Source organism: Epinephelus lanceolatus, chromosome 7 (genome assembly GCF_041903045.1).
Source record: "Epinephelus lanceolatus isolate andai-2023 chromosome 7, ASM4190304v1, whole genome shotgun sequence".
NCBI lineage: Eukaryota > Metazoa > Chordata > Actinopteri > Perciformes > Serranidae > Epinephelus > Epinephelus lanceolatus.
Window position 1 is genome coordinate 13,455,761 of NC_135740.1, and position 15,829 is coordinate 13,471,589.

The 15,829-nt window shown below is 40.4% G+C and overlaps 1 protein-coding gene across 1 annotated transcript in view; it reads left to right on the plus strand.

Moving 5' to 3' along the window:
• pigg (phosphatidylinositol glycan anchor biosynthesis class G (EMM blood group)) overlaps positions 1-15,829 on the plus strand; it is a 111,256-nt gene that overhangs the window by 46,629 nt on the left and 48,798 nt on the right. Inside the window, exons 9-10 of the mRNA XM_033633792.2 lie at positions 8,054-8,457; positions 12,371-12,562. Of these exons, the coding sequence (XP_033489683.1) occupies positions 8,054-8,457; positions 12,371-12,562 (596 nt within the window). The remainder of the gene's footprint in view (positions 1-8,053; positions 8,458-12,370; positions 12,563-15,829) is intronic.

Genomic DNA, 15,829 nt, shown 5'->3' on the forward strand with positions numbered 1-15,829 from the left:
ACAATATACTTTATATATCGCAATATTTTGAAATCTTTTCTGAACTACTGTAGACTGCTAAAATACTAAACTACTAAAATAAACTACAACCAACTGACCGACTGTTAAATAATAAAGTTAGATAAGAAAGTGAAATAAATGAGTCAACAGTTGTTGTTAGCAGTTAGCATAACGTTAAACTGTTAAACTGCAGCGCTGTTAAGTATGACGACTGATTCGCTGTGAGCTGGAAACACACTAACAGCTCTCCAGTTCATATATTAATAATATTTGCATATATTTTCAATATATCACACTGGTGCTCCATGGTCGCAAAATGAGACTAAATAGTTGTGATATGGAGCCCTGCAGATACAAAGAAGCACGCCTCACCAGCTTACACTATCATTAAATTCAATTTAAGTTTAACTGTTACCATGCCTGTGGATATTCTCATTTATCCAGGTCATAGTTATCTCAAGGCAATTGAATCGAACGCAACTGGACTTAGTTTTGTCTTAGAAGATGTTTCACCTCTTATCCAAGAGGCTTCATCAGTTCATGCTTGTCTGACTAGGCTGGAACTAGTCTGACAAACTGGTGTGGAAAACCCAGGTATTTAACCTCTGAGGATCATCACAAGGCATCATTGTTAGTAGTTCCAGCCTGTTAGACAAGCATGAACTGATGAAGCCTCATGGATAAGAGGTGAAATGTCTTCTAAGACAAAACTAAGTCCAGTTGCATTCAATTCAATTGCCTTGAGTTTAACTGTTACCACTTCATCGTTTCACATGAGGATTGAGGTGGAAACAGCTCTCCACTTCATATTTGAATAATATTTGCAAGTTGCACTGGTGCTCCATGGTTGCAAAATGCGACACAATACTCCTGGTCTGGAGCCCTGCAGATAAAAAAAACTCACGCTTCACCTGCACATACACTATTTCTCGGCAGAGAGTGGTGTGGATGGGCAGGAGTGTGTGTCTGAAGTTCCATGTTTGTTACTCTTTTTCTTTTAGTGTCTGTGAGAGGGAGAGAGCTGTTGGCTTAAAAATATTACATCAATTCATGCTCAGTGTTCATGAAACAGCCATTTTATACATCCTACGTGGAACCAGCCATGATACATCGACTATAACTGATGTATTGCCCATCCCTAATACACAGTTGTTGTTGTTGTTGTTGTTGTTGTTGCTTTGCAATTCTATATTTGTAGCTGACACAGTGTGATGCATTTGTTATAAGACCATAGCTACCATTAGGAATGGCTGGAATGGCTAGAATGTGTGTGCGTTCTGAGTGTGCGTTTAAGTGAGGAAGAAAGAGACAGATAGAAACAGTGGATGCCAGAGAGCAGACGGGTATTGGTAATCGGAGCAGAGGAGAAATTATCAGGAAAGTTGTCAATTGGTAGTAACTGAACAGTTCAGGTTTCAGTTTTTCTATGAATAAATGCTGCAGCTCCTCAAGACCTAAGTAAAGTAAACAAAGTCTCCCCTGTGCCTCCACACTGCGGTTGGCAAGCTGAAGCTAGAAATTTATCTGGCCAGGTTTCAACATTTGAGGCTGTGGGCATGTTTGTAATTGTCATGGGATGCAACCTAGGTCTTGTCTGTTTAACACAGAGGCTGTTTACATCTGGTTTTAACATGTGTCCTGGGTGATACGATCACAAGTGAATAGCTTTAAGTCTGTCTGCTCACACCTGGCATTAGAATGCATTTACACATGTGTCTTGAGTGAACACTTGTGATTGGATCTCACTTTTCCGCTCTACATGCAAATAAGTCTGTACTGGGAACAATTAGTGAGAGCTTGTCTGCACACATTCACAGTGACTGGGCTGTTGGGACAGCTGCTGCTGTAGTAGTTTGTGCTAACTAAGCAAATATTGAATTGACCATTCACCAGGAGGAGAGCGGGTCCAGAGACAATCCTTTGGCTTTGCATCTAACCTGTGTATAGGCAGCAACAGATAGTTTGCTTGAGTCAGACAAGCAAGGATAGAGCTGAGAAGGGGGTCCTTTAGTATGGCCCAGGACACATTATCATTCACAGTGCTGAAAGAATGAGGACATATGGATGCCAGACCTCTTTTAAATTTGGTCGGAGCGATCGGATCTCTTGGGTGCATTCACACCTGTACTTAAAGCTGTCCACTTGTGAGCCAATCACGCAAAACAAATGCTAATACCAGGTGTGAATAGGGTGCAGTAACACAAACCCTACAAACCAATGCTCACTATGTATTGGCAAGTGACTGAAATGGGATGATAAAACTTTTAGATGGGTAATCCAGAACAACAAATTGACACAAATGGCATGATGATACTGTTTATTTCTTAAATTGAAGCAGTCCTTAATTATTTGACTTACACATAGATTAACCATGTCATGTTATATGCCACTCTAGTACACTTTGTGAACAAATATTACTGGGACCACTACAGAAAATAGCAAATGAATATTTAATATCCACCAAATTAACGCTATAGACACTACCAGTGATTATCCCTGTTACAACTTGGCCACAGTTTAGTACACTGACCATGCACAGCTCAGCCATATACTAGATTTCCACCTCGTTTTTTGAGTAAAAATATCTATATTTTAAATGAGAAAGCCAGAAATTCCTCCCACAGAGGACTGAGTCTGAAAGGGTGTTTCACAACTGCATGATGGAAAGTCTTCAATAGCCTGCCAGTAGTATATGATAAATCATATGTATTTCCAGGGGTATTGTGACTTATTTGTCAGGTTCAAAGTACTTTTGCCTAAAGTCATAGAGATTTGATACTGACTGGCATGGATGCAAAGATGGCACCAGAGGTCCTCCAGTAGTTTTAAGGCAAAAATTACATTTTAGACAAAGAGGTCATCATCCTGTCATTTCACTGTGATTTGTCATGATGTAGAGGGGGTCATTGACAGGGTAGAGGAGTAATATCCTTTATCCATCCTCTGCACATTAGGCTTCAGTTAAGGTTTTGATTGATGGGTGTTTTATTGTATATGTTGGCCCTGAGGCTGCTTAGAAAATGTTCCCTCCCATTATACTCATTATATCACCAGAAGAACCGATCCTAGCTCATTCATTGTTTCAGTCGTATAACAGTTTTTTTTAATTAAAGGAATAGTTCAACTAATGATGAATACTCTATTCACTGTTTGATGGAGGTAGATGAGAAGATCAACACTCATATCTGACCATTAAATATAAGGCTACAGTGAGAAGGTCGTTAGCTTAGCCCAGCACAAGGACTAGAGATAAGTGGGAGACTGCTAATCCACCTACCAGGACCTCTAAAGCTCAATAATTAACACATAACTTTTTTTTGTTTGATAATCCATGCAAAAAGCAAAATGTGAAACAACAACAACTGGTTATGTGCTGGACTATTTCTGGTTGAGACCTGTAACTGGCTCCTGCTGATTGGAACAGTCAGCCGAACTGAGACTTAGGCGTTTTGAGAAAGTCATATGGAGAAAGCATGTCAGAAATATAATTTGGTTCTAGCCCCGTAAGTGACAAGATCAGCAGTGTTTTGAAGTTGATTCTCAGCCAATGCAATTACTTCGAATTGGGTGTGATATGTTCACAGTTGTTGTTTTTTTCTTAAATTTGGATAGAACACATTAAGCATTTTGGCTAAGCTGTAGTTGACCAGGAGCGTTCTGTAGTAGACATGAGAAAAAGTGTTTAAAATGCTATAACACATTTGAAATGAATGCAATGATCAACTAAATCCTGTTTAGATCATGCTCTTAGTCTAGCAATAATGTCAAAATAAAATAAGGCTGTCACTGTAACAGTATAAGTATGGTAATTAAAGTTATTGTTGTGAAAAATGTGGTTTAACAGCTGCTTTTATAGATCTAACAGAAGGGGACCAAGTATTGATCCTTGTGGTACTCAAATAATCATTCCTGTCTTGCAAATTGGCGTTAAACCAATGCATGAGAGCCAGACACAAGTCTGAGAAGCGTTAAACAATAGAATGTGGTCCAGAGCATGTGAGCGAAATGAAGCGTAGCAGGAGCAGAAGGATTTTGGATGGAGTGCAGAACAGATTTTTTTTAAAAGTTGAAGCATGTCCTGTTTGTCCTGAGTTAGTGATGAGCGATTTGAATGGAACGAGTGAAATCTGAGTTAAGCTTGGAGCGATATTGGGTGGAGCAGCCTGGGGAGGCTTTAAACGCGGGAACAGAGAAAGCAAAATCTCCTTGGACGAGGAGTGGGAATTCTTACCAGTCCACCCTGGTGTGATCAACTGTGTCAACAGCAGTAGTGAGATCTAACAATACCAGAATTTGTTAGGTACTGAATCAGATATGTGATACATTGCTAAGGCATACAAATTGCAAGTTGAGAAATGGAGTCAAATTGCATCCGTAGTATATTAATAGTATAGTGTGGTATATATAAATACTGATGCTTCCAAATATTTTTCTCACTAATACTTCCATCACATTTGTCTTTCTTCTGCTTTGAAACAAGGCCATGAACACAGATGAGTATACAGAAGACTTGCTCAGTCAAGTAAAACATGAGGAATTGATGATTTTTGAGATTTCACAATTTGCCAACCCCTGAAGGAGAGAGACTCGAACAGGGAGCAGTAGAGCTGGAAAAACATATTGGAGCTTTTTTGGGGCTGTGACATGTATCTCAAAGACAAAGAAGTTGGAGGCATAGAGGACAATTACCCTCTTCGCAGTAATCTAAGGGTGAAAAACTAATGGGCAGACCCTTCTTAACCAAAGACTCTACCCTGAATTATGTGCAGAATAGAAACCCATATTTCATGATAATTTAGTAACATACTGGTTAACTGAAGTTACAATCTCCATTTTGTCGTCTTCTGCGGCACCTGTGGCGATAAGTGGTAATTGCTGATGCGTGTTTTGATCTCCCATCTCAGAGATCCAAACACTGTTGGTTGTGTAAATTGTTGGATTTGCACTTGTTTTAAAGTTTCATCATCTGTAGTCATTGCTCTTCGTTTGTTTGGCCATAGTGACCATTTATTCACAACACTACTTGAAACCAGAAAAAAACAGCATGCTGCTTCACACAACAGTGAGTTGAAGAGCCAGTCTGTTGCTTTAGCTTCACCTACCCTTTCTTTTGGACCAACCACTGCTGGATGATGGCCACTTGTGATTTTCCCAAGAAATGTCACCACAGACACCCAGTTTGTAAAACTCCAAATGCAAGGGCTTCTATCAGTGGGCCACTGGCTGTAACCCCATTGTGTTACCTCATTTCGTGATAGATAGTGACTTAGCAGACATTTATGTAGATGGAAATCTACATTATTACTTTAAGTTGGGAGATTTTCATGAAAAACTTGGAAACAAAAATTAAGATTTAAAGAGTTTCATAAAGAACAACCTCTATACTTATAATGTATGAAAATGTATGCAACCCAGAAGCTGAATATCCTAAATTTGCCACAGGTGAGTGATGTTGTTTTCCTTTTTTGGAACACAGCTATCAGAACTAAATATTTAATGTCACAGCATGTTATGCAAAGTAAACAGGCATATGTGTGAAAGTTGGGGAAAACAAGTAAAAGTATTAGGAATAAGTACAGTCCCACAGTGAGCTAACTGGTGATAGTGTAAGAACAGGCTCAGCCTCTCTTTGTCATCAAGGTGAACACAGGCTGAGATGCTTGTCTATATTTGGTAGTTGTTTGTTGGGCTAAAATACTGCCACTGAACTGAGAGCTTGGCTGAACTTCATTTGAACTTGCTTTGCACGGCAATGTGCTGTCACCACCAAACAAAATTATTTGCATACAAGTGTGCGACTGGACAGTGCTGAAATACCAATTTCAAAAATGTGATGGAAGCATCCACAAGCGAACGAGCACAATTTATGAATGACAGGTCACGGTCAGCTACACTGTTGCAAAAAATTAGCCTCTATACATGCAGTCGAATGTGAAGCGTGACTAGCAAAAAGACAGCAGCCTGGATATTGTTCCTTTGACATATGTGGATGTGAAAAGTACGTAGTATTCATCAACAGAGACGATTTTCTCTTTCTGAGTTTGACATGATGTGGGTGAGATAATGGAGCAGGTATAAGTGGTTGCAAATTGAACAGTTTTATTATAAAGGACATGGGTCATTTATTGAGTTTCAGCAGATGAGGGTTTTTTTAATATTGAAATAGACTGGTATGAATCACCCAAGCAGTTCTTTGATCTAAATAATTATCCCACTGAGTTGAACAATTTGAACTGCCACTGGATCCACAGCACAGACAGAGGTCTCCAAGGTGAAAATAGGTTGAGTGTCTAGTCAGGCTTGTGTGGCTGTTGTATTTCCGTCTCACACACCATTTACTAATGGTGTGTGAGAGAAACTGGACCCTATTTTCCCATGCTTTTATTTCTAAGTGACTAATGGAGACAACAATTTTTGAAATTGGTATTGAGAGCAACCACTGCAGCCGCAACAGAGTAACAGGCTACCATGGAATCTCGATGGGCAATTGTGCACAGATTGTTATTGTGTCTCACAACATTATGAAAAGGATCCTACGTCTCCTACATCCTGCGTCTCGCTAGTCGCAAGTCTTGTTCTGAAATCTCACGAGAGGTGACTTGATTCAGGAAAAACAAGGGTGGAAAATGAGAGTTGGAGAAAGAAGTACCGAGAAAAAAGCACAGAAAGTGTAGCTTAGTGTTATCTAAAAGATTTTTAGTGTCATGGCTGAATACTTAGTTGATTTAGACAATGTGGAAAAGTCTGCAAGATCTCAAATCAAGACTTCTACTAAAATGAGACTTTTACGCTTTTTCCATTGTCCCTCTTGGCTGCACCCATTTGTGTTCCCATTGTCAGTTTAGATGCACCATGCAACGCCAAGCTGCGCTGGACATGGACCTTCCCAGGAGTAGATCCAAAAGCCAGGCTGCCCTCCCTTAAGCGGGTAGCTGTGACGTCTCGTCGACTGCAGCCAACCTCTGACAACCCCCCTTCTCCCCCCAAAACAAGGGTGTTGCGAGACTCTATTCACCTTTGTCTGCAGCAGACCAGAGAGAAAGGCGTTTCTCAAAGTCTGTGTGTGTTCAGCTGTCAGTACTTTTGTTGCTTCTAACTGAATATCTGTGGTTTGGAGTTTAGTTTCTCTCCTGCGTCCTGTTTTTACTGTAGATATCTGCTTTATTTTTAATGTTTCATGTTCGCTATAAGCCTTATTGGAAGTTGTGTGGGCTGCTTTATGTTGCTGCTTCACAATAAAAGTTTTTACATAACAAAATACCTGGGGATATTTACTAGAATCTACAGGAAATAAAAGCCGTCATAAGTTAAAGACACACCTTCAAGCAGGTAGTGGAAATGAATGGAAATGCAAATGCAAAATCCCTGCTGTGCTAGGCCGACTGCCCAAACCAAGCCAACCCAAGATAGGCCATGCTTATCGGAAAGGGGTATTAGGGGTATGCATACACTAACAAACAGACCAGATCAGCAAAAGGTAAGGGGTGATATTTAAAAACAAGCACTTATAATGGATGTAAATTAACGGTGCACAGTTGTTCACAGGGATTATTTTACAGCCTGTTTAGCTGCTGCAGCTGGAGCACTCTCTCTCAATGCTGGACCAATTAAAAAAATGTTGTCTAAATGAGAAACACTTAGAAACAAAAACATGGGAAATTAGGGTCCATGTTGAAAAATACAGAAGTTTCCCTGTAAAATGCTCCCGAGTTAAACTGATTTGTTGAGGAAGCAGACTTACTCCTAAGATTTGGAATTTGGCCAGTGTCTATTACTTTTGTATTTCTTGCCACAAACATGATAATTAGTTAATGTGGAGATCCCAGATTGAGATACTAAGGCACAAGACCTATCTGTCCTACCTGTGGTTGTCTGTTTTTTGATTTATAAGACACCAGGCTGAGAAACAAATGAACAGACAAGAGCAAAACAATGACATCTTTGTCAGGAATGACATACAAATGTTTTTTGCACTCCACTGTAACCACACTAAACACATTTTGGATTTGTTTCCACCTGTTTCTCCAAAGCCTCTCTTTTTGTTCTCTTTCAGTCTCCTTTGAGGAGCAGTGGCAGTGAATGGTCACTATCGGAGCTGGACGTGTTGCTGCTGGCCGGCACGGTCGGACACACTCTCAGCTTGGCAGCCAGCAGCTTCGTGGAGGAAGAGCACCAAACCTGGTACTTTCTGCTCAACACCCTCTGCCTCGCCGTCTTCCAGGACGTCTGCCGCAAATACTTCAGAGAGCAGAGAGGCTCTGGAGATGACGACGAGCCTATCCTCCCTTCCAAAGACTGTCATCCCTCTGCTCACCCCAAGGCAGAGATTTACTCAGAGAAGTGGCTAGCGTTAGCCACGCCGCCCTTCACTCTGGTCTGCTGCCGACTGCTGCGCTCCCTCAACCAGACCGGGGTGCAGTGGGCTCATCTTCCCGACGTTGGACACTGGCTTAACAGGTAAAGTTCACCATTCCTCTGAAATATATAAATACAGAAAAATATTAAAAACAAACAAAACAAAAATGCTATTTCTCAAAATGCTGTTTTTTATTTCACACCAACATTTTTGTCATGACAGTTGTATTGTCACCAGTCCCCACATCTTGCCTCTCACCCAGTCACATGCTCCCAGCCTTTTAGCAGGCTCAACAGCTGCTACCAGATTAACAGATTGACACCAAAAGCTCTGTTTTAACAGACTTGTACACAAGAAATCACACATTCACGGCAAACACAGAGTTTACATGCACAGAACAGTGGTTACACATTACAAAAAACCATTACAAGTAGCATAATAGTAGTATATGTTTTTTTATATATATTTTAATTTCAAAACTCATTCCATTTGTGAGCAGCACAATGTTTTAAACTATTTTTTTAAGTTCTGTTTGAACATGTGGTTTGAATAAATGACCTGACATTATAATTACTGGATTTAGGTGTGATCAGAGAGTAGAGATTAGCCAGTTAGCTTCCGTTAGCAGGACTTATTTAACTCAACAAGGTCAGTCAGTGTTGGAAATGAAGTTTTTCTTTAACTTATTCACTTATGGTTATACATTTTTAATTCTCTCTCCTTCACACCACACACACCCGCCTGCGGGTTTCTCATCAGCTACAACAGCAGTGGAGAGACAGTTGTGTGTAAGACAAGGACAGTGGTTTGGCATCTCTCTGTTGTAGGGGATGTGAATTGAAACACATCCAACATGTTAACGCACATTTAATGGATCCACGCAGGTGTGCTGATCACCAGGATGATGAAAAAAAAAACTGGAGCCTGCCATCTCATCCCACTGCTTTCAAGCAGTCTGTTGACGAAGCGATCTAATTGTTTGTTAAATGCCCCCTTTGTTTACCCGCCGCCATGGCTGGTAGGTTGATCAATCTCACCCACATTTGGCCAGCGGTGGCTGCTAATTTCCATCCCTGTTAATGATGCTACCTAGCTGGCCAGCAAAGTTGGCTTGTAAACTTGGATGTTTTTACTAGGCAGCAGAGCAAAGACAGAGTGTTAACAGCAGCAGCTACCTGGCTGATTTAGAATTACTGTTGGCAGCATTATGATTCCTAAGAGGTCCCCGAGGGAAAAGCCACACCACTCTATGAATAGCAAGAAGATCGAGTGGTTTGTCTTTCTCCTTAGGTTCTCTGAAGTATTTGGAGTTCCCTATTAAAGAACATGAAAGAGCTGGTTATATGAAGTGATTGTACAGAAGTTTAGAAGTCTATCTGGAAGTATATTTGATAGAAAACCTGTTAAATGCATGCATTAATGAGTGTTTGGCTCCATGTCTTTTTCTCTTGTTACTCAAGACAAACTTTACAATTTCAACTCCCACTGGCGAGGCTCTAAGAATAGCAAAATCTTCAGCATGTTGTTTGTTCTGTCCAACACTTTTATGTGTGGACTGTAATGAACATGGGGCTGCTAGCAGAGCTGAGGATTATTAGCCTTTTCTTTTTTTTTTTTGTAATGCGGATGTGTGGGAGAATGTGGCTGACCGGACATTACAAGAACTCATTTTCAACACAGCTACATTGGAGGGTGAGAAGGGGAACAAATCTGAGGTAAACTCGAGGCTTTAGTGCAAGTCTACAGAATTCAAGCGAATGGGCTTCTTTCACTGTTTAAGTACCGGCGTTCAGCAGTCACACGGGGATAGATTCATTGTTAAAAGGCAGTGATAGCAATTTGTGCAATGACAGGCGTCTCAGTAGACTAGAATACAATGCAGTGACAATCTCCATTTGTCTCTCCACCTACACATGAGGAAACAGATCAATGTAACAAGTTCACTTCTCTGGAGATTATTGAAGGCCATTATGGGAAATATAGGAAATAGAGGAGGCCAGTTGAGTGAAATGTAAGGAAATTACACTTGATGACAAAATAAATCCCAGAATAATTTGGCCGTCACACATTTAAGGGAAGGTATAACATTATACAAGTCTTCTCCTGACACCGTAACATTTTTAAGGGTATTATCTTGGTGGAGAAGCTGACAGGACCCTACACTTAATATTTTAAAAAAAGCATTCAAGAAGGGAAAATAGCTTTCTGTGATAGCTCAGGCTGTAGAAAAACGGTGATTTTCTCAGTAAAACTGACTGTTTCATAGCCATTAATATTCTGTCAAGAGCACGGGGCAAGGGATTATGGTTTGTTCTTTAACATGCATCACATTGAGGAATAGAGATGTGGATTCTGACCTTTTCCCTGTCCAGCGTTGCCCTTTCTTCCCACTTGCACTGCCTGTTGCTTGGATAATGAGATCTAGGTACTGTTACACCTCGTCTTGTCTCAAAAGCACCTACCACTGCTGTCGGATCCAACAGCTAAATACATAGTTTTCATTCAAACTTGATATGTCCTTTGAGGTCTTATTACCTGTCTGTGCTCAGTGGCAGAGTAATTTCAAACTATATAGCCTTAAATTCAGTTAACAATTGAAGATCCATGCCTCTTTAAAGTTTGAACTATTGCTGGAGGATTCGACCGACTGTTTCATCTCCTTAAAATGTTCTCTGTTGCTCAATAAATAGTCCATTCAAGGTTTAAGCTTTCTTCTGCCACTGTGGCAGACAACCAGATCACTTTCCTCAGAGCTTAGCAGCTACCACAGTTCAGGTACTTTGGTTGTTCCACTATCCAACATGTCTACTCATGAGGATTGGAACTGCAAAGAACTCACAATAATACTCTTTGCTAACAGGGGATAGCTGCCGATAGCTACCGGGAAAAACAAAGTGCTATCCTTTTCCTGTTTTGGCTGTGCAATAGTTGATGCATTTTCTTTGTTCCATAATACAAGCCTGGAAGATCACACCACCATGGCAGACAGAGCTGCACAGTAAAAGCGAGGCTTACAGGGAACCAATCTAAACGTAGATGGTGTCATTGTTCTATAGCCATGAAATGGCGCAATTAACATTTACTTCATAATAAGTTAAAGCTAGAATTTGTGACTTTTATAGAGATAACCTTTTGTCATATTTGCTGAAACTGTCACTACATCCTGACAGCAGTGCATGAGTCAGAAAATCTGTGAAAAACATTATGCTCCTCTGCCTCCTGGTAGTGCTTCTAATGGCATTTGCATGAATCATGAAAACAATCAATCACAGCTGAGGAGACTGTAACGCAGCTGTCAGTCGTGTCAATCACTGTTGTGGTCAAACTGTCAAACTAGTCAGCGCTGATGAAATATGAATCAAGATTCTGTTACTGCATTGCCTTTTTTTCCACTCATATGTTTTCAGGAACATATTTTAGTGTACTGTTTAGCTGTGAAATGAGAAAGTTGGTCCGGCTGGTGGGCGGTGCTTGGGTTTTCTGCTCATTCCTTCTAAAGATGACGGCTGGCTCACAACCGCTCTCATTTTACAGCTAAACAGTACACCTAAATGTGTCTCTGAAAACAATTTGAGATAAGAAGTAGACAATGCAGTAACAGAATCTTGATTCATATTTCATCAATGCTGTCTAGTGACAGTTTGACCGCAGGAGTGATTGACAGCTCTGACTCCTCAGCTCTGATTAGTTGTTTTTCTTCAGGAGCTGGATTCTAACAAATGCCATTCGAGGCACTACAAAAAAAAAAAAAAAACATTTTTTTTTTCCACAGATTATCTGTGTCATCTAATTCAGTTATATAGTGACAGTTGTCAGCAAATATGACAAAAGATGCACTACTATAAAAAGTTATGAACTGTAGCTTTAAAGCAAATAAACTTTCTATTTCCATTTTATTTAATTGTCATTATATTTCATGGTATAATCAGTCGTAACATTCAAAGGACTGCTTCATATTAGAGTGCACAGCGTTTCCCTAACCTCATGACTGTGTCTGTCTTTTGTTCTCTCCAGCTCTGAACACAGGACAGTACTCTCCCTGCTGGCTGCCTTCTGTTTGGTTCTTATCTACCTCCTAGTTCAAAGACGGTGCTCGTGGGTTTCTAAGGTTGCCCTTGCGCTCGGACTTTTGGGTGTCTACAGCTACCGGGCAGCTGTCGGCAATGTCTTGTTTCCCTGGCAACACTCTGGTCGAACTACGTCCAAGTAAGTTTTGTGAACCCCATGATCGTGATTTCATTCCCCATAACAGCTGGCAAATTGCTGTCCTCTGTTAGCGAGTTGATTTACAGAGTGAAGTGCTGGGCTGCTCTGATGCAGCTGAGCGTGCAGGCTGCAGTGCTGCATGTGTCATTTTAGAGTAACTCTCACACCCGCATCTCTTAAACCGTGATGATGAATTGCTGTACAGTTTTCTTCTTTACATCTACCTACTGTAAATCTCCCCAACTCATTGCACTCAAGTCCTAAAAGAAAGTCTGACAGCATCTTAAATTAATTACTGAAAGGCAGAGTCGCCCAATCTATGACTGTTGATTTAAGTTGACCGTCTGTAAAAATTGCAGTAGTATCGACAGTTCTTTTCTCCTCCAACACAAGTCTCTGGCACAGCCACCATACCTCCACCCACCCCTCCTGTCCTCTGTAACAGATGAAAACAAAGTCACATTTTCACAACACAAAGGAGTAAGCTAATTAGTGTACAGATTGAACAGGGATAGGGAAGAGGTAATGTATCACTGTGCAGAGTATTGGGATAATAGTTTTGTAAATTTGCTTTTCATTTGGCTCGAAAATTAGTTTTTTTTCGCTTCCATGACTGAAATACAAAACCTCTCCATTGTGGAGCAGTAAAAATGTCAGTAGTTGGAGGATTTGGGAGTTTGTAGAGACTCCTCAAGATGTGCAAAATACTGTACAGGCCAGAAATCTTAGCACTTGATATCAATGAACAGCAACTAGTTTGTAACTTTAGATATGATTATTAGAGGTCTTTCAAGTATATGTTTGTATTTAGCCATGCAGAGTGGCTTTTGGGATGTTAATGAGGGTCTGTTTGTGTGTCAGTCCACCACTTTGGTCCAGACTGGAATATGTCAACCACTATCGGATCGACTGCCATAGTTGTGTACAGACATCCAGTCTCCCCAGAGGATGAGTCCTAATAACGTTGCTGATCCCCTGACTTTTGTTTCAGCACAACCAGTGAACCAGTGAAATATCTTAACATCTACCAGATGGCTTGGCACAAAATTCTGTTGACATTCATGGTCCCTTTATGATGTGTTCAAGTGATGTTGGTGATCCCCTGACTTTTTTATTTCCTTTGGTGCAACCAGAAGGTTCATATTTGTAGTTTCGAGCAAGATGCCTAAAGACTTACTGTATTGAATGGATTGCCACGAAATTTGGTCCAAACATCCATGTTTACCATAGAATGAACCGTATTAACTTGTGATCCCCTGACATTTCTTTTTAATGTTCAATTATTCAAACTTTTGGTATATAAATAAATACCTGAAAAACTGGTGACATTCCTTTCAGCTTCAGTTGCAAATTGTGTTTAGTACTGTGTACTAAGCACTAAGCATCATAGACCTTATAACAATAATTGATGTAGCTATCATGACGTCACCCATTGGTTTTATGGACTCGTTCTGAAGCCTGGAGTTTGGCATTTTGGCTGCCACCATCTTGAGTTTTTGGAGCCAGAAGTGACCATATTTGCTCAAGAGGGTAAAGCTGTGAAGGAGCGAGGGGTGGATCTGACTGAGAACCTGAGGTGACACCTTGCAGACCACCTGTCACTCAAAGCGGGCAAATCCTTAATTTTGTGTAATTTTATGCCTTCATAACATTTAAACGGTTGACTTATATAAAAGTTCAACCCCCTGTACAGTTGTCATGAAGGGAAAAATTAGCTATAAAGACCAAATGCATTTTTGTACCAGGCTTTAAACATGTTTCTTTGTGCTGTAAAGTTGGACATTTTAACATGGGGGTCTGTACGGATTGACTCGCTCTTGGAGCCAGCCTCAAGTGGCCATTTGAGGAACTGCTGTTTTTAGCACTTTCATGTTGGCTTCATTTTTGAGCTCCAGAAGTTGCCATTTAGTTTACACGTTAATTGAATTTCCCCTTGGGGATGAATAAAGTTATTCTTATTCTTAATCTATGATGGTAAACATGATAAATATATTATACCTGCTAATAGGGCTGTACCCAAATATTCGGATATTCGTTATGAAAATTTGATATTTGATATTCGTTTTTTTATTTACTTTTTTTTTTAACATATTTTTTTGGTGCTATATGTAGTCTTTTGTTGTTGGTAAATGTAGGTTATCAATAAAAATCAAAACTTTTAAATTGCATTGTTAAACATGTGAAAATATAGTATATCCTACCAACGGAGCTTGTGCGCACGGCATGCTTGAGCGCATCCGTCTGAGGCTGTGGATCAATGCCAAGTTTTACCACTTTATCACTATTCCCTCTAACTTGTAGGTGTTTTTTCATTATCTTTTGAATTTAATATGAATTTTGGAACCGTTTTTGTCAGCGTTTGTTTCCCCCGTTTTGTACAATAAATTATTGTTTAAAGTTTCAACAAGTTTCTTTAGGAGTGTGTGACACAAGTGTGTTTTGAAAACGGCCGCGGACTGTCACCTGCTCAACGCATCAGTACCTTGGGATGCCATGACAGACCAATTTGACAGACGATCACTGCTGCCTGACCCGCAGGTCCATTTGCGGGTCCCACGGGTTACGGGTCGACCCGCGCATCACTACTCAGCTCAGTCTATAAGGCTGTACACAACAGTAAGGCTATAGACATTATATTCTATTCAGGCCGGCAGAACCAGCAGCGCATCGGCTCTACAGTGCACGGCACTGCTGATTAACCATTTTATTGCAGCACAGAGTGTCTGCCAGCAACCAGTTTCTTGCAGAGGCTTCCTACAACTTGTTTCAAAGGTTCCGATTTAATCAGAAGACAAATTAAACAGGATGACTAGCCAATGTGAAAATCAAAAGAAAGCATAGAATGAAGGAGACTGTTGTGCCATCACATTTTTTTGTGGTTTGAGAGCAAAGATCCGGTCGCCGCTGTGCAAAACTCCGCAATACAATTAGGTCCGAAAAAACCCCGGAGGCAGACCGGGGAGGCAACCCCGCCCCCCCCCGTGAACAGCTTGTTACCATTGTCGTGTTTGCACCACAACCTTTGCATTTAGCTCAGAGCTGCTAGCATGGCTGTAGACTCTTTGTCACAATAATAATATTAAGTCAAACAGTTCTTTGACAGAACTGGAGACCAGATTTAACTCTAACCCTGAATTGGAGACATTTGTACTGATGTAAGATGCAAAAGCTTCAATATCAGGAAATTTTGCTAGTTACTGTGCTGCTTAGTGATAGGAAAGTTGCTTTTTCAAGCTTGTTTGAAAATTAAAACTTTTTTATCTCGAT